This window comes from Pimephales promelas, chromosome 15 (assembly GCF_988280905.1).
Source record: "Pimephales promelas chromosome 15, fPimPro1.hap1.1, whole genome shotgun sequence".
Taxonomy (NCBI): Eukaryota; Metazoa; Chordata; class Actinopteri; order Cypriniformes; family Leuciscidae; genus Pimephales; species Pimephales promelas.
In genome coordinates, this window is record NC_142783.1 from 26502220 (window position 1) to 26526131 (window position 23912).

Below are 23912 nucleotides of genomic sequence, written 5' to 3' on the forward strand. Positions count from 1 at the left end.
GCCCTACCTCCATGCGCTTGGCTCCCACCACAAAACCCCCAAAAACGCGGTCACTTACCCCCAGGGAGCGCAGATGTTTCTGCCAAACATTTTCTCTTCCCCACACCTCCCTCCATCCTTTTCTCCCATTTTCCTCTCTTTCATATTCTGAGTTTATTTTGCTTTACTGGCACCGATGACAGAATCGCTTCTTGTCTGAGTCATGGATGTTTGATTCAGGCCTGTGTTCCTGTGTTTGCTCGCTAAAGGTGAGCGCTGAGGTTGTCTTTGATGAGTACGGGTGGCTGGGAAACAATCTGTCCCGGTGGACAGATGACGGGCGGGTAAAACAGAGGTGTTAAAAGCTCATGAGTTCATCTGCAAACTCTTCAAAGCCTCTCAGTCAAAGGTGCACGGAAGTGAGATTGATGTGACATGCGTGTGGCTGCACACGTCTGTTTTCAAACCATTTTTGATGTGGATGAACTATTGTTGTGTTAGCTGGAAAATATTATTCATCACTATACAGCTTGGTAGGGATGAGTAGCCGCTCTGCTGATTATAACAGTACTTTTTTCAGCATTTTTATGCTTTGGGTGTGTGTTGGAGTCCCTATAAGGCTGCTTTAATAGCTTAAAGGGTTAGTTCACCCAAAAATGAAAATTAAGTCATTAATTACTCACCCCCATGCTGTACCAACCCCGTAAGACCTTCGTTCGTCTTCGGAACACAAATGAAGATATTTTTGATTAAATTTGAGAGCTGTATAACTACCACATTGGCTCCTAAGGGACTGCCTCTTGACGGCCCAAAAAGTCAATGAAGAAAATGTTTAAATATCCCAAGTGACTACCGTGGCTCAACTATGTGTTTATCAAGCGACGCGAATACTTTTTGTGCGAAAAAATAAACAAAAATAACGAGTTTATTCGACTATTTCTTTTCTTCCTTGTAGGCCAGAACGAGAATTCCTTAGATTTCCACGACGCATGCGCGAGATTTGCGATCTGCTTACACCAGCTTACACTACTTCAGATCGCAATTCTCGCGCATGCGTCGTGGAAATCTATAAGGAAGTCTCGTTCTGGCCTACAAGGAAGAAAAGAAATAGTCGAATAAACTCGTTATTTTTGTTTGTTTTTTCGCACAAAAAGTATTCGCGTCGCTTGATAAACACATAGTTGAGCCACGCTAGTCACTTGGGATATTTAAACATTTTCTTCATTGACTTTTTGGGCCGTCAAGAGGCAGTCCCTTAGGAGCCAATGTGGTAGTTATACAGCTCTCAAATTTAATCAAAAATATCTTCATTTGTGTTCCGAAGACGAACGAAGGTCTTACGGGGTTGGTACGGGGGTGAGTAATTAATGACTTAATTTTCATTTTTGGGTGAACTAACCCTTTAACCAACTACAATTCCTTGGCCAACCAATTTCATCTTCAAGATCATGCTTTATCTGTTTAAAACTGTTAAGTTTTACTGGTCCACCAGCACCATTACCAGCATGCAAATCCAGGTATTTGAGTGCAGCTCAAATCATAATTGATCAGTTAGTTGTAGAAAGCACAATACTGGATACTTTACAATTTACCCACGCAGTGTTTTGGAGGCCAAACAAATTCTTGCATACCTGGTTAGAAGGCACATAATCTGAATAATGATTTGAGTGAAAAGTTGGACAGGGTGCAGATGTTTGTAATCTTTTATCATGTTATCTAGCATGATTTGAGAATTTTGTGTTTTCAGCAGTATAAGGACAATAATAATCTTTTTTTACTGAAAATTTAACATGCAGTGTCTCAAATTTGCTTGACCATTCTTTTAAATATTTGCACAATTTGTTTTTATGACATTTAAAATATTGCATAATCCTATTGCAAGTTATTTTTATTTACAGGTATAAACTGGACATTACACACTTTTAAAAAATAGAATTTGTTTATTTAGTATAATTTTAGTTCATTTAAAAAAAACATATGCTAGATGCCATGCTGCAACCATCTGCTATCATTTTTCAGCACAGAAGTGTTACACCCATTAACCTTGTGATTATTAATGTTTAATCCCTTCTTCATGTGCATGCACACTATTAATCTGCAGGAAGAGTCACTCTCGCTTTTCGAAAACACACAAATCCAAGGACATCCATTTATTTAGCGCTTCGCATATTTATGAGCCCATAGCAAATTCGCACTTTGTTGTTCCGCTTGTTTGTTGGGGTGAGTCAGTGAACTGAAGATACTAGCAACAGACCATGAAGGATCTTCTGCATTACTCTCCAGTGAGCAGAGCCCAGACATAAATGAGCTTCATTTGCTCTCCTCTCAGATATCTCAGCTTGTCTCGTTCCTTGCCTGAGGCAGCCTCCCTAGACCGAGGCTTTCATATGATCGTCCGCTGCTCTGCTTCAACTGAAAGAACCCAGTCTTTGTGTCCATGGCCGCTACAGTGACTGCGGTCAGGCTGGGGTCAGGCCCAGCGCTGGTTTGTTTAAAATCATGTATCGGTAGTGCTGAATTAACGTGAAAAGAACCATATGGGCTTATGCTCAGCTGGCTTAGTGTTCTGTCACGTACAGGACTTGGGCGTGAATGCCACAGTGGAAGGTCATATGCTAATTCGCTTTGTTTTGTTGTCATTTTTGTGCTTGTAGAAATAATGTCATTAATGACTTTGGGAATTTGAATACTTGCACATTTATATGCTTGGTTGGGTCGTTGAGATTGTGTACCGTTTGTTTGGTCTCTTTTCTCTCGTTACTGGCTGGTTTGGCTTGACGTATTGCTTTCACTAGTATCACTTTCTGGTCCAGGCTGGGTTATGCTGGTGGACCAGTGGACCTAAAAAACTGGCAGCTGTGGTTGCCAGAAATGTACCGTAAAAATATGGTTGCAACATTTTAGGTTTTACAAATTTAAATCAATCTACAGGGGAAAAATCGTATTTCCTTAAAGGGATAGTTCATCCAAAAAGTTGTTCCACCCCTTTATGAGTTTATTTCTTCTGTTGAATACAAAAGAAGAAAACTCTTACAGGTTTTGAACAACATGAGGGTGATTAATTTAATGTTTTGAGTGAACTATTCCTTTAACGGATGTTATGTACTGTATATATACTAATATCTGTTTTTTACCTTTGTAATACACAACCACCAAAAACAGGTGGTGATGAGAGTCACATGATGAATCATTGAATCACAAGCAGCTTTTCCATAAGCTGATAAGGTAAATCCTATAGAAAGTGCACAGTGTCATTTACACAAATACTAAACAACATCATGGTGACACATAACATTAAAAAACGAAATAAACATTAATTTAGCAACATTAGATGTAACATAAAGCCTTAATGACCATAACTGATTAGAAAAAAATACATCAAAAGTGAAGTGTCACACAGGGAAAGCTGTAAATGTCAATTTAATATTTTTCACTTCCACTTACAGTCCATGCTGTTTACCAGCAAAACTAATTTGGGAAAGCTAATTGACCAGCATGAATTTTCAGAGGAGAGTTAGAGACCAAGGATGGCTTGTTGGTTAAACTAATTAAGAAGCTAATTAAATTCTATATAAGATATGTTTCATTTTTATTTTTCCTTTTGCATCTCTCTTTGTGGACAGGTACCCATTCCCCACGGTGTTCAGTACGTGTAGTAAGAAGGATCTGGTGGCTAGTCTGGAGAAGGGAGTGGGCATGTGTTTGTATAATATGCCTGAAGTCAAAATGCTCTACGGGGGACAGAAATGCGGCAACGGATACATTGAGGAAGGAGAGGAGTGTGACTGTGGAGAGCTGGAGGTATGAAAGACTCATACACATCAAAGACCTTTGTGCATCACAACAAAGCAGACCAGATCTGAACTAGTTCTATATCTAGTCTTTGGGGATTTGGGGGATTTGATTTGGTCCGTTTAATATTCACAGGCCAAAGACTGTCTTGCACTCTGACTTCTTGTTGTTATCACAACCTGTGCCTGAATTGACACATTCAGAAACAACACATTCTCATATGTGGGGAAACATGCTAACTATCAAATGAATCTCAGACGTAAAAAATATTTCTTGTTTATTTTACACCAGTTTTTTTAAACGCAAGTTTTCACAATCCATTTATTTCTAATTATTAACAAAAAAAAAAAAAAAATCCAGTCATAGGATACATACAGTATATCACTATGCATTATAATTATAACTGTACTATATTATAACTGTATGCAAAGTAGTTGAATTACTGCGTTGCTCTGATTGGTTGTAGGTCTACCTTTTTTTTCTGGTTCGGCTAAGACACGCCTCATAATCAAAGCCCTACGGAGCAGTTTCAGACTCATATTCCGACAAGAATATGAGTATGACGAAGTCAGGCTAATATGCATGTTTAACCAAAGCTAATTTGGCTGGGTTTGTCCCATCCCCAGTGTACTTCTCTTTCTTTTATGGCCCTGACGAGAACATCGATCTCCTCGGCTGTGAACCGATCATTGGTAAATGCGCCGTTATAATAGTATTGCGCCATGGAACATGCGCACCTCGTTCATCATGCTCTTAAAGGGAATGTGACATGACGCTCTTATTTTCCCATTACGCCCAAACCACACCTATGAATAATGAAGCTACTGCAGACCAACCCCTTTTAAACTTGCGTTGGGCGCAAGAGTCATTTATCCCGCCGTTAAAATAGCAACAGCGCCCAAGACCCGCCCACAAAGATACTTGATACTTGGGTTTCAGATCGATAAAATAGGGCCCATCATGATATAGACACAATTCTGAGCCATGGTGCTGTGGGTTACATGTGTTTGTGACATAAAGGAGCTTGGGGCCGTGGTTTGAGTCCAGAATGCGTCATCTGTGCAGAGCCTGATCCAGTTCCATCTCTCTCTCCCCCTTCCTGTCTGTCTCCACTGTACTATAAATAAATGCTATAATGTTCCCTAAATATCATTTAGTAATGGAACTAGAGCCTTCAAAAATGATCTATGTAATTTAGATGTCATGGAGACGTATTATATCAGTGTAGACCTGAGGGAAAAAGTCTGGCCTGAAGCTTAAAGTCTAGGATCTTGTTATGGGGAAAAAGTTTGTTTCAGAATGGCACCCGTGAGCTGCAGTGATCTCACCGGGGGAATGAGGGAGGAAGTGGGTAAAGAGCAGAGAGGAAGCCCAGCTGCAGGTCTTGAGTGTTGGGTAGAAGGATGAGAGAGGCCCTCCCCCCCCCATCATTTCACACTGGCTGGCGATAGTTTAGAGAAAACAACAGGTCTGGAAAGAGATTTTTGTGCCTCTGAGGAGGCGTTACAGCCAGCGGACTGACCTAACCCAACCCAGCCCTTCAGCACCTCACCCAGTCCACACCAGGACCTTGTTAAAGAGGGAAAGAGGAGGAGAAAGGGAGTGAAAAAGTCTTTTTTGAAAGACATTTTTGTATGAAATAAAATGTTAGTGCTTGATTACTCTTGGATACTTTTTGAGGACAATAAAGTTCTTCCAGTTTACTACAACAACAATGATTGTCAGTCTTCAAAATTACCCCACTCTCTTCCTCACCGTTTTTCTTCAAAGATAAATGTCGTCTTTCCTTCAATTGTGCTTGGACTCTGACATTCCCATCACTTCCAGTCTTGGGTCAGTGATGATGTCACTCACTTACACACGTACACACACGAACATGGTTCACTGATACCAAGAGTTCAGAGATTAAGAAAAACAACATCCTTTTTTTTAATCCAAATTCAGAACAATGCATGGACCACTAATTTAAACCAGACATGTCAACGCACTCGCATACACAAACCTGCAGTAACGTTTCCAAACATTTTTTTGTTACCATGGATGCAAAGAACTGGTTGACAGAAGGGAATTTCCTAAAAGGATACGAAGCCCACACCTGGAACTAATATCCAATGCTGTGATCATACGGGTCGACTGTTCAGAGTCTTTTTTTTTCGTTGCTTTCCATTGTTTTTCGGGAACCTCTTATTGTCTGATGTCAAATTAAAGAAGTCATATCCTGTGCTATTGTGTTTTATTTTTCCCCTGAAGTCTACTTATAATGTTAGTCAAGGTTTCTTGCTCCAAAAATAATCAGAATTTTGGTTGGTCACCTTACAACTATCCACCTTCTTTCTGACCCGTAAAATTAAAAAGCCTGATTTAAATATTTAAAATTACCTCTGGTAAATTTTTGTCGTAATTGTTTTGTTTCATCCTTTGTTTACTTGTTTGTTTGTTTGTTTGTTTTTCCCTTTGCATGTTCTGCTTTTTTTCTGTTTACTTTTCCAGGGTTTTTGTTTATTTTGCTTGTTTCGTTTATAGTTTTTGCTTACTTAGCTTGTTTTTTTGTTTTGTTTTGTTTACTTTGCTTGTTTTGATATGTTCGGCTTTTAATTAGCTTTTTTATTTGTTTTGTTTGGTTTTTTGCTTTTTGCTTCGTTTTTTAATTATTTTAAACATTTCTAACTTTCTCACACTCAAAATTAAACAACCTGTTTGCTACTGTACCTTCAAGAATTATTGGTTAAATGATATCTGTTATGATTGACTCAACTTTTCAGCATGTGATACAGTGACACATCGATTTCAATCCACTGTCATCATTGTTTCCTTTAGGAGTGTCTGAACCCCTGCTGTAATGCTACAACCTGCACTCTCAAGGGAGATGCCGTCTGTGCCCATGGACAGTGTTGTGAAGACTGCCAGGTACTTTTGTAAATCTCTCCTATCCCTCCTATTCCCGCTCATTAATGTTTTTTCTCTGTGTGTAAAATAAAGGCATGGAAATCATATTCTCCTTGCCTCATTAATAAGTGCAACATGAACTGACATTTGTGCTCCAAACATTGATACTCAGTTTCCTCTCAGGCCTCCAGACACATAAATCAATGCGCTCAGCTCACTTACTTACAGAGGAAAGAAGCCAGACCAGGGCCCTCTGGGACAGACCCCAGAAGAGGGCTACATGGTCACACAGACTTTACAACAAACTACAAGTTTTCCACCTAGTGCTTCATTAAATGATGTTTAATTAACAAAGTTCATGGGCACGTTCAGTTAATTAACACGAGTTGAGTGAACTCAGCAATCAATGTTAAGAGGTGTATATTTAGGCTCAGCAATCTCACCTCACTAGATCGATACTTTTGCAGCATCCCTCCACCGCCCCTTCTGCGCACTTCCAGTCCTAAACACTTACATGGGGGGGGGGTACTCTGGGTTCGGGCCAAACTCCGAGCTCGGAGCCCTCCCCCAGGACAGCACGCCAAATATGCATTTTATCTTATCCACTCTAATTATATGTAAGTGTGAACTTGTGAAGTGCAAATGTCAATTAAAAAAAAAACCCGTAACCCTTTTTTTTTACTTTTTGTTTTTACTATATTTTGTTTACTGCACATAATGTGGGGGGTGGGGGTGGGGGGGGGTTGGAATTATATTGCAGTGACAAATTACCATTTTGGTCCCATGACTTACTAATACATTTGTTCCCTTGTCTTAACTAAATCGTGTGCACAATAATTAATTCAAAATATAATCATTCGTTCCCTCGTTTTACTAAATCATGGCCACATTGTAATATCAAAACAAGGGAATTAATTAGTACTGTACAACGTAGCCATGATTAACTAACTCAGAGGATTGATAATTATAATAAGTCAGGAGAACAAATTCTTAATTTGTGGCCACAATATATGTCTATTTTAGTACTGTCAATCAATTAGAAATATTAACAAATTAATCGTATTTTTTTCTGTTATTAATCGTGATTAATCACAGTTAAGTAGTAACACACTCTTTTGTGTCTTACTGCACGTGAATGTTTTAAAAGCATTTGCTTGACTAAGAGTGTGATCATATACGTTATGTTAACCAAAGGATGATGTCAAAACCTGAGTTTTTGTAGTTTCTTTTGGTTTATCCCATATTGCTTGCGTTGGAGTTGAGTATATCTTTCTCCCCTGTGTGTGTGTGTGTGTGTGCAGTTAAAACCAGCTGGGACTCCTTGTAGAGAGTCCAGTAACTCCTGTGACTTACCTGAGTTCTGCACCGGGACCAACCCCCACTGCCCCGCCAATGTGTACCTGCACGACGGGCATGCATGCCACAATATGGATGGTTACTGCTACAATGGCATCTGTCAGACTCATGAGCAGCAATGCATCACCCTGTGGGGTCCAGGTTGGTACCACTGTGTATTTAATGTGAATAGCTGCAGGGTTCTTGTGTTTATTTGGTTGACCAAAAATGTGTAGTGTACTGCAGATACTGTATACGTTTCATTAATCATACATTTTTGACACTGTAATTCTATATATAACCATTGTCATGCCAGAACTTCCCGTTCAGTCCTGCATGCATTAATACAGCGAGCTCAAACTGTATGAAAAATCATACTGATTGCTATTATTTATTCCATATGTCTGTTCATATTCCTTTCCAAAAGGATTCAGGCCACAGTCTGACATATATTATCCTTTCATCTGTTTTTGGTTTGTGCACAAGTTCAAACAAGATGGAAGAGTTGTACAGTGTCGTATTTCCATCTGTGACAGTGGGCATATGCTGTCTTATTTTCATTCTCTCTCTGTTTCCAGGAGCGAAACCTGCCCCGGGAATCTGTTTTGAAAGAGTAAACTCTGCAGGTGATCCCTATGGAAATTGTGGAAAAGACTCCAAAGGCTCCTTTGCTAAATGTGAAGCAAGGTACATTCAGGGCATAATACAACAGCACCTTTGCCATAAAGTATAATCATTTTTAAATTCCGTTTTGTTTTGCTTCAATTCAATTCTTCTTTGTTTAATGCTATATTTTGTTGTTCTGTTTTCTAAACTACTTCTTAGCTCAATTTTCACTTGGCAGTACAAATGCGGAGCTTTAATTGTACCAACAACGATATTGCATATATTACAGACACAGATAATATTTATATAAAGAATAATGAACAGTATTGGTTAAGGTTGTCTTGATTCATTGATGTCACTTGCTGTCTAATTATTATAGGATGGCCCATCAAACGTGTTGTAATGAACGTCGTTTTATTAATTTCTTTGCAGCGCGACGTTATTATTCAGCAGCAGGGGCGGCCCTATGGTTTTGCGTGTAATCACTTGTCACTGTTAATTACACTCTTCGTTCATCACACATGAGTGAGAGGGTGTAAAAGGCGAGAGTATATCAAAACCACATAATGTCCCCTGTTTTTCAGTCTTTGTATCGCCTTAACATTTATTCTCAGTAAAAACATTTAACACTGTTGTTGTTTGTCTCACTGTGTTTTGTCTACTCTATGTGTGTGTGATTATGGAACAGGGATGCTAGGTGTGGGAAAATTCAGTGCCAAGGAGGTGCCAACAGGCCAGTGATCGGAACCAATGCAGTTTCCATAGAGACAAACATACCTCTGCACGAGGGCGGGCGTATTCTGTGCCGCGGAACACACGTTTACCTGGGTGATGATATGCCTGATCCGGGACTGGTGTTGGCAGGCACTAAGTGTGCTGAAGGAATGGTACAAGAATAAATCATTACACCGTGTATCTGTTAGAGATTATTTGTTTCATCAAGAAATGATGATAGTGGTAGTTTGATATGTTTCAGCCAGGCTGATGAATGCAGTAATATTTGGCAATTTTTATTTCTATTGACTATGATGTGATTTTATATGATACGATATATAAATATCTTGGAAAAATAAAGATAAGTTTAAATGAGTCATTTGACCATTTTTAAACTCATTTGTCTCAAGTTTGAAGAATTAAATTGTGATTGCTTAATTTTTTGATAGTCCTAGTCTTAAAAAGTGAGAAATAAAACCCATATCTGCATATTTTGTTTTAGTTTTGAGTAAATGTCTAATTTTCTGTTGAAATATTTCTATAATTTGTCATAATATTGGCCACCCTAGCACTTAGAAACCCGCATCAGTTCACCAGGTTTCAAGGGCAATAACAAATATTTCAGTTGATACCTTATTCAGTGACTTGTTTTTTTTTTCTTTACCTGCTCTCTCTCTCTCTCTCTCTCTCTCTCTCTCTCTCTCTCTCTCTCTCTCTCTCTCTCTCTCTCTCTCTCTCTCTCTCTCTCTCTCTCTCTCTCTCTCTCTCTCTCTCTCTCTCTCTCTCAACAGATCTGTTTAAACAGGCAGTGTCAGAATGTCAGTGTGTTTGGAGTGCACAAGTGTTCTGGGAAGTGTAATGGAAGAGGGGTAAGGTTGCTTCTGCTCTGTCTGTTGAATTTTTCTTAAATTTGCAGGAAAAATGTTTTTTTTTTCTCTGACATTAGTTTTCAGACATTAGGCTCTGATTTGAGTCAGGAATGCTGATAGTAAATCAACACACATGATTAACCTCTACTGAAAGCCCCGCCCTCCACAGAATTGTCCATTTCATTACAGTATAGCTGTTTTCCAAAGCGGACAACACTTGCCCATAATAGCACTTAGCTAACTAGTAGCTTCACTTGAACTAGATTACTGCTACGATTGAAATGGTTAAAAGCACAGATAAGATGAGCATTCTGGAGTAAATTAGATCACAGCGTAACCTTGTGTCATTCTTGGTTTTTCATGGAAGCTTGATACATAATGTGGATATTTAAAGGGATAGTTCACGCTAGTGTTATACTCAAGACCACCTAAACTGTATCCAGTGTTTGTTGAAACCAAGTCCAGCACTCATAAAGATCCACATCTACTGCCTGAGAAATATCTTATTTTAAATAGAGCTGTTTAAATGAAAAAAAATCATCTTTGCAATGCAGAGGTGTCACAGAAGTTGCATCTGAGTTTACAATTACAACTGCATAAATAAAGTTTAGATTATATACTGATTTTATACAAACGTTCAATAAACAAAATCACATTTACATATTAAAACTCATGTTTGTGAAAGCAGCTCTCCGGCTTTTATTATATTGCTTAATTATGTTATATGTTATAATATAAAATTCACAATCTTAGTTTTTTTGTAGTCAAATCTATTCATGACATTTTTGACACTATCCCTCACTGATTTCTGACCTGGAACTACTATAACAAAATAAATCAAATTAGAAATGTTATTGACTGCATTTGAAACAGGAAGTTTTAGAATTTGCAATCAGTTTTACATTTTACAATCACATAACAAATAAACCAGACAATGCACTGGCAATTTAGACAAGAGAAAAGACTGTAGTCGCGAAAAATGCGTTCGGCATTGAGATACGTAAATGTTAAAAAAAAATTATCTTGAGACTGGTCTCAAATACTCCAACACTAATTCACGCAAAATGAAAATCTGTCATCATTTACTTATCTTACTACTATTTTTATTAAACCTGCATACCTGTCTTTTATCCGTGGAATACAAGTTGTATGTAGCAGAATGTTCAAGCTGTCCTTTTCTAAAGTTGAAAGTTAATGGTGACCATATTCTAAATAGAAAAGTTTACTGTACATAATTGAGGAATACAGGCACAAGTCGTATATAGGCCACTTTTATGATGCCTTTTTTCCCAGTTTTTTTGGACAACATTCACTTAAATTGTATGAAATAGAGAGCCTTGGAAATTCTTCCCCTTTTGTATTTCAACAGAGAAAGTCATTAGGTTTAGAACAACATGAGAGTAAGTAAATGAAGACAGGAATTTCAAATTTGGGGTAAACCATTCTTTCAATCACATACCCCGGCCACACTACACTATAGCATGCTTGCTGGGTGACTCGAGGCTTGTCTTAGCTGTTGAAGTACTTCACAATCAATCTCTGTCTCTCCAATAAGGTTATAGGAGTCATATTTAATTCATTTGTGTACAATTTAAAGTGTCATTCATCATCTTTTGGCTCATATGCACATTTGCTTTTTTGCCAGAAGAGTACTGAAATTCAATCGCTAAATGTTGTGGCCAAAAACACCCCCACGTTGTCTTTTGCATTTGCACCCACTGTCAGCTCTGCAGGGCACGTGTGCAAGCGTGAAATGTTTTATTTATTTCCTCTTGTTACACGCTTCCTAAATTGGAATTCTTCTTTTGTGTGTGTGTGTGTGTGGGGGTGTTTTAGGCTATGCAATTACGTCCATTTTTTCATCCAAGGTCTATTTCCTTACTGGAAATGTGCTGCAAGACAAATTGATCTTTTTTTTAATAAAGATGTTGGGAGTCCTGTCAGCATCCTGGGGTCCTGAACTGTCCGACTGCTTGTACTTTTGTATGCCAGACTGGTCCAGACCTAAAACAATAGAAGACCACTTAAACCCAGACCAATTCTAAAACCCCTTAAGCCCCAGACCAAAACAAGATCCCCTGACCTAAGACCTAGATAACACTCAACCAATAAGGCTATTTTTTCTAGCTTTGAGAAGTCTCAAGACCAAGTCCACAAAATCAAGAATAAAACTAAAAAAATCTTTCAACCCTGAAACTTAGAAGTTTATCTTTTTCATAGCATCTAAGAAAGTTGGATGATAGAGTTAAAGTTTGGAAATGTTTTACGATGGGAAACACATAGCTGCATCTTTCCTTTTAGAAGGCAGACATATAATATTCAGACTGTGATTTAAGCATCAAGTGACATCAATCAACTTGCGCAGCAACCCTTGACACATGCCCTAATGGGAAAGAAATGTATGCAGCTTTGTGCAAATGGAACACTGTTGCCCTTGAATGCAACATTGAACAGAGCATCCATGATTTGAATGCTCATGAGGAGATTCACTCCATTATCCCACAGAATTGAACAGCAGGATGTTCTTGATAATGTCCGGCAATGAATTTAATCAGATGGGTTAAGCTGCGTGTGGCATTGACGCCGGTTGCTTCATGTTTACAGGAATGCAACAACAAGAAGAACTGCCATTGTGAGGCTCACTGGGCACCTCCTTTCTGTGATAGGGCGGGCTTTGGTGGAAGCATGGACAGTGGGCCAATGAGACAAGCCGGTACAGTGAAGAACACCTGCACTTTTGACTTACCAGTATGCTCTAACACAGCATGACTTAGTTAACATGCTTAATTAATACTTGCTGTAGTGAATATGTCATCCTTTCCTGTCTAAGGCCTGAAACAGACTTTCCGCAAGTACTGTATGCAAACATTGATACGATTTTTTTAGGCATATTTGCATAATGGTTGCAGACTCACCAAATAAAATATATTCAGTCTTATCTTCATTCAAATTAAGGAAGTTTTTTCTAATCATAATTTAATGTTGTCAATGCAATCAATTAGTGACCCAAATGCATCAGTATTTGTTGGACTCATAGGCGAAAAAATTTGGAAATCATCAGCATAGCAGTGATACGTTATTCCTGGCTATGATGGACCCAAGAGGCAATATGTAGAGCGAAAATAAAACCGGTCCAAGAATAGAGCCTTGTGGCACCCCGCAGGAGAGAGAAGTAGTAGAGGAGGACGAATTCCCAATCTCTACAGAAAGGTTCTGTTGGTCAAATATCACAAGAACCACTGAAACGCAGTTCATAGTGATTAAGGCGAGACAGAAGGATTGCATGGTCGGATGGTCCACTGTATTAAAGGCTGCCGTGAACACTAAAATAACAGGGCTCTTGACGTCAACAAACCGAGCAATATCATTGTGCACCTTTAACAATGCGGACTCAGTACTATGTCACACTCTAAATCCTGACTGAAATTTCTCAGAGTTATTTTCTGTACATCTGACCAATCAGAGCTGTGTAAGCTCTCACAAAGAAAGCATTTAGACTGAGACTGGATCTTTTATCACACCGTTCAGTGTGTGAGAAAAGATGTGATGCTGGAATGTATATTATGTGAAAATAAAAGTATTTTTTAACCTTGGATTTTAACCTATTGTATGAGAACTCCAAAGCAAAATTAGGAACCTTTAATATGGCATAATTGGGACACTTTAAATGATTTAATTGTTTGCGTGTTTATTTACTTCCTAAACCGCTATACACAAAGTAATGAAACAAAATGATGAAAATAAACACCCTTTATTGCAAATGTTATTGCCAGTGCCATTAAACCAGATGTAATATTATTATTATAGACTTAGTTTTTATTTATTAAATGTCAATGTTATCAATTCATTAATTTATTATTAATTAATTCATTTATTTAAGAATAAACAACTCTACACAAAGAAATTAAACAAAATGAAAATGACCATCCTTGGTTAAAAATGTTATAGCAGTACCATTTAAACCATATTATTATAGATATGAATTTATCTATTAAACATTAAAGGAAGAAAGAGAAAAATAGAAAAATGACCATTAACTATACCTACTGTACTTGTGTTCTTTGAAAATGGATTCTTGCATTGCATTATTAATTGTTTGACAACATATTTCAGAATGCAAAGATGCATACAGTACATTTAGCATACCTAGAAGCGTTTATGCTTGCAAAAATGCATTGAGTATGCCATTTGTGCCTCATGCTTTCAGTTTTTCGAAAATGCACTGCTTCAAGACGTGCTCTAACCACTTTCGTCCCCTCTGTGACAGGCAGGTAGAACAGTCCAGCCTGCGAGTACAATGTACTTACAAAACTCATTAATCAATTTTCCAGTGGAAAAGCATAACAGCGTTGACAAAACCTGTCATTGATTTACTGGTGGAAACCTGAAGCACTGTGCTTGGATGTCACTCAGCACTCAAACACTTACGAACTCTGAGACAGCTTGTAAAAAGCAATGCATGTGGAGACACAGAGGGATGTTGATCAATTCCTTTTCACTCTAACCTGACTCTGACTTCTTGTGTTTTCCCTCTCTGTGCCATTCTGTGCTGTGCTGTACAACAGATGTGCGAGTGTGTGTATTAATGTGCGTGCTGTCCTATGTGACAACAGCTGACAGCAGCGCTGTGGCCGTGGGCGCGCTGGTCACCCTCCTTTGCTTGCTGTCGGCGGGACTGATCGTGTGCCTGAAGAGGAAAGCGCTGGTTCAGATGCTCTGCGTCAATAAGAAGAGCGCCATTCAAAAGCTAAGGTGCCGTTTCCTCCAGCAATGTCTTCCAAAATGTGTTTGATCCTGGATTCCAGCTGGTATCCATCTAGGGACACCAAGAAAAACCTTGTATGGAATTAAGTTTCAAGTTCAGTATAAGTTCATATCGAGTATAAGTTCATATTTGGGGTATAATATCATTTGGAACAGAAAATAATTTTGACATTCCTTAAAAAAAAAAAAAAAAAAATCATGGTCACAGTAACACACTTACAATGGAGGTAAACTGGGCCAGCGTTCCATAGGGTCTAACAGACTAAATGTGAAGATTGTAATTTTTTTTAAAGCACTTGAATTATTCAGTAAAACCCTGTTTATAATTTATTTAAGCTTTACAGTTGTCCAAATCGTCCTTTTTGAAGTGGGAATAGTTTTCTTTGTGGATGAACTACTCATGTATTCCTCTGGGTGGAGTTTTCTTTATGTAAAAAGTACTTTACTCGTCAAGTCCCCTAGTATCGTTGAGTTTATTGTGTGACACTACTCTTATGCTCACCAAGGCTGCATTTATTTGATCAAAAATTCAGTAAAACAGGCAAAGTATTATTGCGAAATGCTATTACAGGTTAAAAAAACTGGAATCTATTTTTTATGTATGTTAAAATGTGATTTATTAAGCAGAATTTTCAGCATCATTATACCCGTCTTCAGTGTCATTGGGTGGTCAAAAACCATTTCTTATGTTGAAAAATACCAACATTGCTGCTTAAAGTGTAACTTTGTATTGTTACAATGTCGGTTGTATTTGTAAAAAAAAAAAAAATTGTTTAGTCATGTTACTTAGACAAGTTACATGTTACCTAGTTACTTAGTTTAGTCATGTTACTTAGACTTAGACGAGAAATTCACTTTTATTTATCAGCCAAAACGTTTTGCATCATCCGGCGCACTTTTGACAGCTCAAGGGCTTTAGTAAAAACTACAAATTGATACTTATGTATTTTTTTTTATTTCCGCTTACGGACAGTCGGATCGACAGAGGGTTATTAACAGAACAGTTATTGTAAGGTAGGGTTATCACTGATAATTGTATCGTATTTTATGGTACTAGCTTGTTAAAATGGAATACTATATGGCAACAGCTTTCTTACCTGTTCACGGCGGCGCTTTACTTTGGGATATTCTTTGAAATAGCAATCTTTTGTAACAATACAAAGGTCTTTACTGTCATTTTTGATCAATTTCATGAATCTTTGCTAAATAAAACTATTAATATATATATATATATTTATTAAAAAATCTTACTGAAACATTTGAACAGTAGCGTACAGTAGGTCAGTCTGTTATTCTGTCACATCATCATGCTATCATTTTAAAACAGTGTGTTTTTTATATTTACATCTACTTACATTGTAAGTGCTTTACTATAAATGTGATTTTTTTTTTTTTGCTTTTTAAAAGTAAGGAGCAAGTCATATTTTTTGTGGCAAGTAATATTATGCCACAGATTAAAATGTGGACATCCCTACTGTAGTTATTACTTTCTCCACCCCTAATAATGTTAAATTCTAAAAAAATAAATCTTAATTCTACAGATCAGTTGGGCGAAAGCGAGCGCCCAGCCCCCCACAGACACAGTCAGTCTTCAGGGTCTCACCTCAGCACAAGACCCCCTCTTTACCTTTACACTCCCGATGTGACAAGGTAAGTGTGGTACTCATCATCAAAATGTCTCAAAATATATTTTAAATAATAAATATATTTATATTTTATATATAGAACATTTTCTATTTTTAATATTTCTTATCCAGTTTTCGTCCATCTTTTTTAACAATAGTTAATAAAAATACAGCTGTTCATTGTTAGTTCACGTTAGCTCAGGTCCATTAAATAATATAACAACTTTTGATTTTAATAATGTATAGAGTGGTGCAGGTATTTAGAACCCAGAAGGTTCCTTCGAGATTTTCCCATGGGGTTTTCTAATGTGTTTTTTTTTTTTCAATTTATGACTAAAATAAAGCTTGTGAAAATCATAACTTGACTATACTTAGAATTTTTGTTCTATAACGTACACTGCACACACTCACACCCCAAGCTCTCTTGTATAGTAACTAATTAAAAAACTATGTTTTCAAAATGTAAACATAACTGCTTCAAAATTAATTATTAATTAATTATTTTACAAAAAAAAAAAGGAAAATCTCGAAGGAACCAAAAGAGAATTAGATTTCCTGGTTCTGACGTCATACCTGCACCCCTCTATTGGTAAATGTTAAAATGTTGAAACATCAACTAAGATGGATAAATGCTTGAAGTATTTTTCATTGTTAGTTCATGTTAACTACGTAGTTAAAGAATTTTGACAAATAGAACCTTACTGTAAACTGTTACCAGGCTGTATTATGTACCGTATCATTTTGTGAACAAGTGTCATCTGAATTAAAAGCAAGCAATTACAAGATTTTTTTTTTAAATCTCAATTTCCATGATTCTGTACCTCAGTGTCTGCTCTGCCCATTGAGGAGCAGATGAGGTCAGTTCACTCGCAGAATTACTATGCCTGTCCAAGCCAATTAATTCCTGGCTTTCTTTGTACACAGCGTGAGACTTAGGTGCATAATTGATTTATTGTTCAGTACTGACCTTCAAAGAATATTAATGAAGTCCAGAACTTCATCTAAAACCTCAAATGTTCAGTTAGAAGGGTTTCTGTTTCAGTTCCGTGTAATCCACTTGAGTAGCATAACAATATAATGATTGAAGTTGTTGTTGCTGGAAGTCTTTGTATTATTGGAGAGTAGCCATTGAAGTGTATTTGAATGTTAAAGCATTTATTGCTTCATCTGGGTATTTTTAGTCGGTGCGCAGTGTGTCCCATACCACACAGCAGATATGTATAAGTTTGTGAAAAAAGCACCTGGAACGGTATGGGATTGTTTGCAGAAAGAGGTATAGATTGATTCCTCGAAAGGTCTTAAAGGTTAGCAGTAGAGCTTGTATTGAATTCTCATGTGTTCTTTTTCAAGAGCTGACTGTCTTTCCACAGACATCCCATCCCTGTTCGGAGCCTCTCCTCCCTCCACATAACTTCCACAGTTTGCGTCGGCTGCCTCAATGTCCCACCCGCTGCCAGCCCATCCACATCAGCCACCCCATGCCCATCACACTGGGCATCAGCATGGCCTCAGGTCCGCAGCCTTTGCCCTCTATCCCGCCTCATAGGCCTCAAGCAGGATTCCACACACTCCCACACCAGCTTCCCTACACAAACAACCAGGCAAGTGCTGTTAGACACAGACTGTCACCATGTACTGGTATGAGTGTGAATGTTAGTGTGGTTTTGAAATATTAATGGCGATATTAAAACTCTATTCTGTTTTGTATAAAATAGATAAGAAAAGGACACAAACGAAAAAGTACTTGATTTTTAATGTTCTTAAGCATTAAAAGTAAAGGTAACACTTTATTTTAAGGTGACAGTTACACCTTACTACATGTACTTACTATAATAATAAGTAATAACAGTAAATTATGCATAATTACAAGTAACTAACCCTAAACCAAACCCTAATCATAACTCTATAGTAATTATATGTAGTTAATTAATATTATTCAGTACTTATTTGAGTAAGTACAATGTAATTAACGTCACCTTAAAATAAAGTGTTACCAAAGTTAAAAGTACTGATTTATTTTGCACTTTTATAAACTCCATCCTGATGCTCAAAATGTGTGTGTTGGGAAGGGGTATAATGTATTAGACTCACAGACAGAGCTTAAATAGGTTACACCTCAGTCTGACATCATTATGAATTAGTCAATAAGGTAGATATTTTTATTACCAAAACTTTCATACACTGATAACAACTACTGATATTTACAACAATTGTGGTGCAAACAAGTGAAAATATAGTAATATACAATCAATGAAGTAGGGTGAATTCACCCTTTTTGTCATTGAATGACTGGGAAAAAGTGTCCCAATAAACCTGAATTCACCCCTATATAGAAATAAGGAAAAACAAAATGTGTAAAATGGCTTAGCCAGTTAGCCCTTTTACAGCAGATTCAATTCACAAACAACTGACTGATCCTAAATATGATTTACAATTGCAATAATAAATCATAAAGTTCGGCATTAGAGGATCTCAGAGGATCTCCCATTCTTGGATCATTTTGATTCAGACTTGTGAATTCAGTGATTTTTTTTTTTTTTTTTTTTTTTTTAACTGGAGACTCGACTTAACTGGAAACTAAGAGTTGTTGATTTGAGAACAGATCACAAATGAGTTTTTTGTGGCTTTTTGTGATGGGATTTTTTAGGTTTACTGAAAAGAATCGTTCATGAATCGAATTGCTAATGTGTCTTGGATCTCAAAATAACGAGAAACGACATGTTTTTATGAAATATAGTAAAGTGAAAAGTAGCTATAAAAGTATTCCAATAAAGTACAGACACGTAAACCTAAATATAAAAAAAATACTTTGTTACTGTCCACTACTGTCCAAGTGATTTTATATTGAACAAGCTTGTGAATCAAATTAGAATTGAATCATGAAATTTGTGTCACAGCCCTAGATTTTTATGAATTGGCATTAGCATTGCCAGTGGGTAATTCTGAAAATAATTGCAAAAAGGCTTGTGGGTCAGGGGGTTTTACCATAAGGGGCCGTCCACACACATTATTTCATTTTACTGCTCTACTTTTACATAGATTTTTTTTATTATTTAAACTTGTGTTAGATGGATCCCTTTGACCGTTGCACTCACATTTTGTGTCTTTTGGAGCATCTTGCACATGACTAACCTATCTAAAAACACAGAGCTCAAAGTTAAAATAAGTTAGGCTTAAGAAAACCTATCTTTTCCATTCCACTGCTCGCATCTAGCGTATCATTCGGCTGCAGCTGACATAAGTTCTACAGGAACTGTTTCTTTGGCTGTAAAGCGACAGACAGATGGATGGAGATAAGAAGACATTAGAGAGGACTTTATGCTTTCCATCGCTCTACAACTCCCATAAATTACTTATATGAGGTTTCCAGTTGAAGATAAAATGAAGACAAAAAATATAAGAGTGGTGTAGACGGAGCGGGCGGAGGAGTGAAAGTGATACGGAGAGAATGAGATTGGACCGGTGCATAAGAGCTTTCCTGTGAGATGGGATGAGAGACATCCGTGTGTGAAGGTATGTGGTTTAGATGATAAGTGCTGCTCAGGGACACTGGCAGGATATGCTATCAGACAGCATGAAGAAGAACATCTGTTGCTTTGAATCTCAGCTCACTTCTCTGCACTGCAGTGACTAAACTAGATCCAGCAAACTAGAAAGTCTCACCTCAAGGAGACATTTATCTTGCTAAATAAGTGCAAGATGGGTATTTTTATGGTAACACGTTGTTCTTGGAATGTAGTATACCTTCCCATCGATTAACTTTTATTTGTATTTGTTATTTCACTTTAAATAGGCCAGGTAGGGTATGAGACTAGCAAAACGGCTGGCAGATTTAGAAAATACACAACTCAAAAGGTCCTACCTTCTTTCCTCCAACGCTGGCCCTGACTCCACCCATTCGAAGAACATGGACGCGCCATCATACACTTACTCTCTCTCTGTACTGGGGCAACTTGCACTTACTGTGAATTTATCATGAGCTTTGAGTATGCACATGAAGTGGTCAAGCGCGTGATGGGGATGGTATGACCGCTTGATTGACGCACTTACCGCCCAATGATTCTAGGTGGTCTTGGAAATTATTGGCTGGAGTCCTGCCCATTCCACAGATGATTAAATTGCTTAATTTTTATTTCAGTGCTTCTAACTCAGTGGCTGTAAGTGGGTTAGGAATAGGATTTCAAGTGATTTAAAAAAAATGGTCAAAAAAGAAAGCCACATACCCCACCTTTAAGGTACAAATCATAGAAAATGAATATGCAATCATGTAAACATGGTGCCGAAGGAAATAGTTCTTAATGTACCACATAGGCTGCATCACAAGTCAGAATTCAGATCGGGATCGGTAGCATTCAAAAATTCGCCCAGTTCCTTTTGCTTGAAGAGTGATTCGTCACGCCAGTATGGAGCCGGAGCTGGTCATAGGGTCTGTGAGTGAGGACCTGTCTGGTTCTTGTGGCTTTTGCTGAGGATCTGTGCCGATGGCTGTCATGTCGACAACAAGGCCTTCACAGGGGATTGTCTAGTAGAAACAGTCTCTGCTGACAGTCAGGGCTGCATTGTGTGCCAGGTTAAAGTGATGTGTTTTTAGTGTCTGCTTCCTGAACAAGGCTAGGAAGACTGTTCCAGAGTTTGGGTGCTAAATAGGAAAAAGATCTACCGCCCAATTGAGGTATTGTGAACTAGACAGAAGGACTATAATGCACTAAGAGCTCACTCAAGTACTAGGGAGCTAAACCATTTGGTGCTTTGCAAGTAATTAGCAAGGAACTATTAGGGAGCCAATGCAGTGTTTTATAGAACTGGGATAATATGGTCACACTTCAATTCTAGCTGCTTCATTTTAATAATAATATTAATAATACTAAAAAAACACAAAGCAGAGTTTGCTTTTACAAACTGTCAGCACAGTCAATGCTTATTTGAAAGATCTCTGTTTATATATATATATATATGAAGAGTTCAGATGCAAAAGCCTCTAAGTGCCATTTGAAATTTTCTTCTAGAATGATCATTTTTATCAAGCTTGTATATTTAAGTTCAGTAATTTCACTTAAATGGCAATGATGATTACCTATTAATTGTTATTTAAGTGAAATTACTGAACTTAAATTTACAAGTTTGATAAAAATCATAATTAAAGAAGAAAATTTCAAATTGCATTTAGAGGCTTTTGCATCTGAACTCTTCATATATATATATATATATATATATATATATATATATAGGGCACTTACAATATCGGGCAAGACATCATACTCAAATAAATATGTGCTGTTTTGTCTGTATGAACAACCTATAGATGTTAGTATGAGATTAGCATTGATTAAGTAATTTACTAACCATGTCTGTGCAGTTATCTCCAATATAAACAGCGTGCCCTGACTATATAAAGCTCATAAACATGCTAAATGTCACATGGTACGTGCAGGGAAACCAAAAAGGTACGTGACATAACTAGCCAAATACTGTTGACATGGAGCTCCACATAAACGAATTAAATCAATCAATGCATAACAAGACAGATTTCTACCTTACCCCATTGACTTCCAATGCAGCTGAGGTTCATAACTGTAACACAAGATTAGGTTGTTATACAAATTCTGTCTAAACTAGTATTGAATGGAATACGTATTCACCTTTAATTCCTTTATAACTTAAATACATAATTAATGAACAAGTTTGTTGTTTTGCTCTCCATCAGTGGTTTCATCAAAAAAAGCCTTTCAGAGTTCACATGTTGTAACTTAGCCACACAAAACAAATGTCTGATACATTAAAGCTTGCTTGCTTCAATGCTGACCTCATTGAAAGGATTCACATTAAACCCCTTTACATATGAAATCACTGGGGTTTTTTTTAGTGCTCTTGAGTGCCCCTTTCTTCTTGAATGAGTTCACGTTTACTCGGGGAGCCATGAAACACATTCACCTCTTACGGAGTTCTCACAAATTGGCCTCATGGCTCGACACACCGTCATGATTAAAAGGTCTTGTATTGCTATGATGACATTGCTTTCACAAGGATAGTTGTTTAAAGGAAATCACTTCCATACAATGGGTAGAACTATAAATGAAGAGAAATAGTTTCTGAAAGACAAAAATGGATTTGAAATGGATGACCGCTTTTATAACGAATCAATTTCTTTTGTTTTGTTTTCCACAAAACAAGGCTGAGCAGCTGTGAATAGCTAACAGCTGTACGCCATGACCTCATCCTCTTGAGTAAATTGATAACACATGATGACCTCTTGACTTAACGTTTGGTGAACTGGGTGTTGGCAATGGGAGTGCTGAATGTTTTGTTATTCTGCATTTTTGCCAGCCTGGTTTTCCAGTACGAGGTGTGTCCACAGCTCCATCTTGTGGCAGTAGGATGCTAGCATTGTTTGCACACGTTTTAATACTTGATCTCAACCATTTTCACTCGGAAGACCCCTCCTGTCCAACAGAATTGGGTTTATTAAATTAATTAACCACAATTCATTTCGTGATGTATCAAATTTTGTGATTCCTTTTTGTAATATCAAACATATTTAAAACATTGTAGACCAGGTGGCCATAATGGTTTACATATGTGTGATAAACCAGGAAATCTTATGTGTTGCCACATGTAGGATCAAAACAAGCCCAGTCCCCCACAGAAACCGCTTCCTGCAGACCCCTTATTCAGAGGCCACGGGGCGGGTCGAAGCATGTCCGCGGTGGGAGTGCGGATACCAGGCCCTGGACCCCTAGCCATCCCGATTCCAACAGTACCACGACCACCCCCTTCCATACCACTGCCGAACAGGTCAGTCCCATTGTGATATTGCTGGTAAACTCACATATTTATGGATGAAAATAACCCACATTTGTCTGGTTACTTTCTAGACCTCTTCCCAGATTGCCACAGCCTTTTTATGATCACTGACATATGGACACCACAGCACTGGGTGAATTTCACCAGCATTTTTTTTGCACTATAAAAACTCTGTCGGACCAAGTGACCACCCTGCAGAAACTCTACGGAGGGTCTCACAGAGAAGAGGGCTGACCGGACACCTTGGTGCTGTGCCTCCTCAATGAGGTGTTTGTTTGTCCCCACTCAGGTACTGCAGAACTATTTAAGATGTATATTTATTGTAAGGAGGAAACAATGTGCTGTGCTTGACATTTTTTTTACTGTATGAACATTGTGACTTTTTATTGCAATTTGTTTGTTTTTACATGTTGAAAATAAGGTAAGAAATCATGTTTTCTTTCTTTATTGAGTGTTTTTTCCCTTCAGTTGAACTAATGCTGCGTTGACGCCATGTGATAATTACCGTAATTTCGAGATGACAACATGTGACGTTCTACTT

General features: G+C 37.7%; 1 protein-coding gene across 2 annotated transcripts in view; it reads left to right on the forward strand.

Annotated features, from left to right (window-relative positions):
- adam12b (ADAM metallopeptidase domain 12b) overlaps window positions 1-23525 on the forward strand; it is a 76606-nt gene extending 53081 nt beyond the window's left edge. Inside the window, exons 12-23 of one of the 2 annotated variants that reach the window (XM_039668305.2) lie at window positions 3603-3780; window positions 6589-6678; window positions 7959-8154; window positions 8571-8679; window positions 9287-9485; window positions 10104-10181; window positions 12786-12894; window positions 14747-14933; window positions 16487-16595; window positions 17941-18171; window positions 23187-23362; window positions 23443-23525. In XM_039668305.2, the coding sequence (XP_039524239.2) occupies window positions 3603-3780; window positions 6589-6678; window positions 7959-8154; window positions 8571-8679; window positions 9287-9485; window positions 10104-10181; window positions 12786-12894; window positions 14747-14933; window positions 16487-16595; window positions 17941-18171; window positions 23187-23362; window positions 23443-23482 (1702 nt within the window). In that variant the 3' untranslated portion in view covers window positions 23483-23525. The remainder of the gene's footprint in view (window positions 1-3602; window positions 3781-6588; window positions 6679-7958; window positions 8155-8570; window positions 8680-9286; window positions 9486-10103; window positions 10182-12785; window positions 12895-14746; window positions 14934-16486; window positions 16596-17940; window positions 18172-23186; window positions 23363-23442) is intronic. The other variant, XM_039668309.2, reaches the window with a different exon arrangement.
- The last annotated feature ends 387 nt before the right edge of the window (window positions 23526-23912 follow it).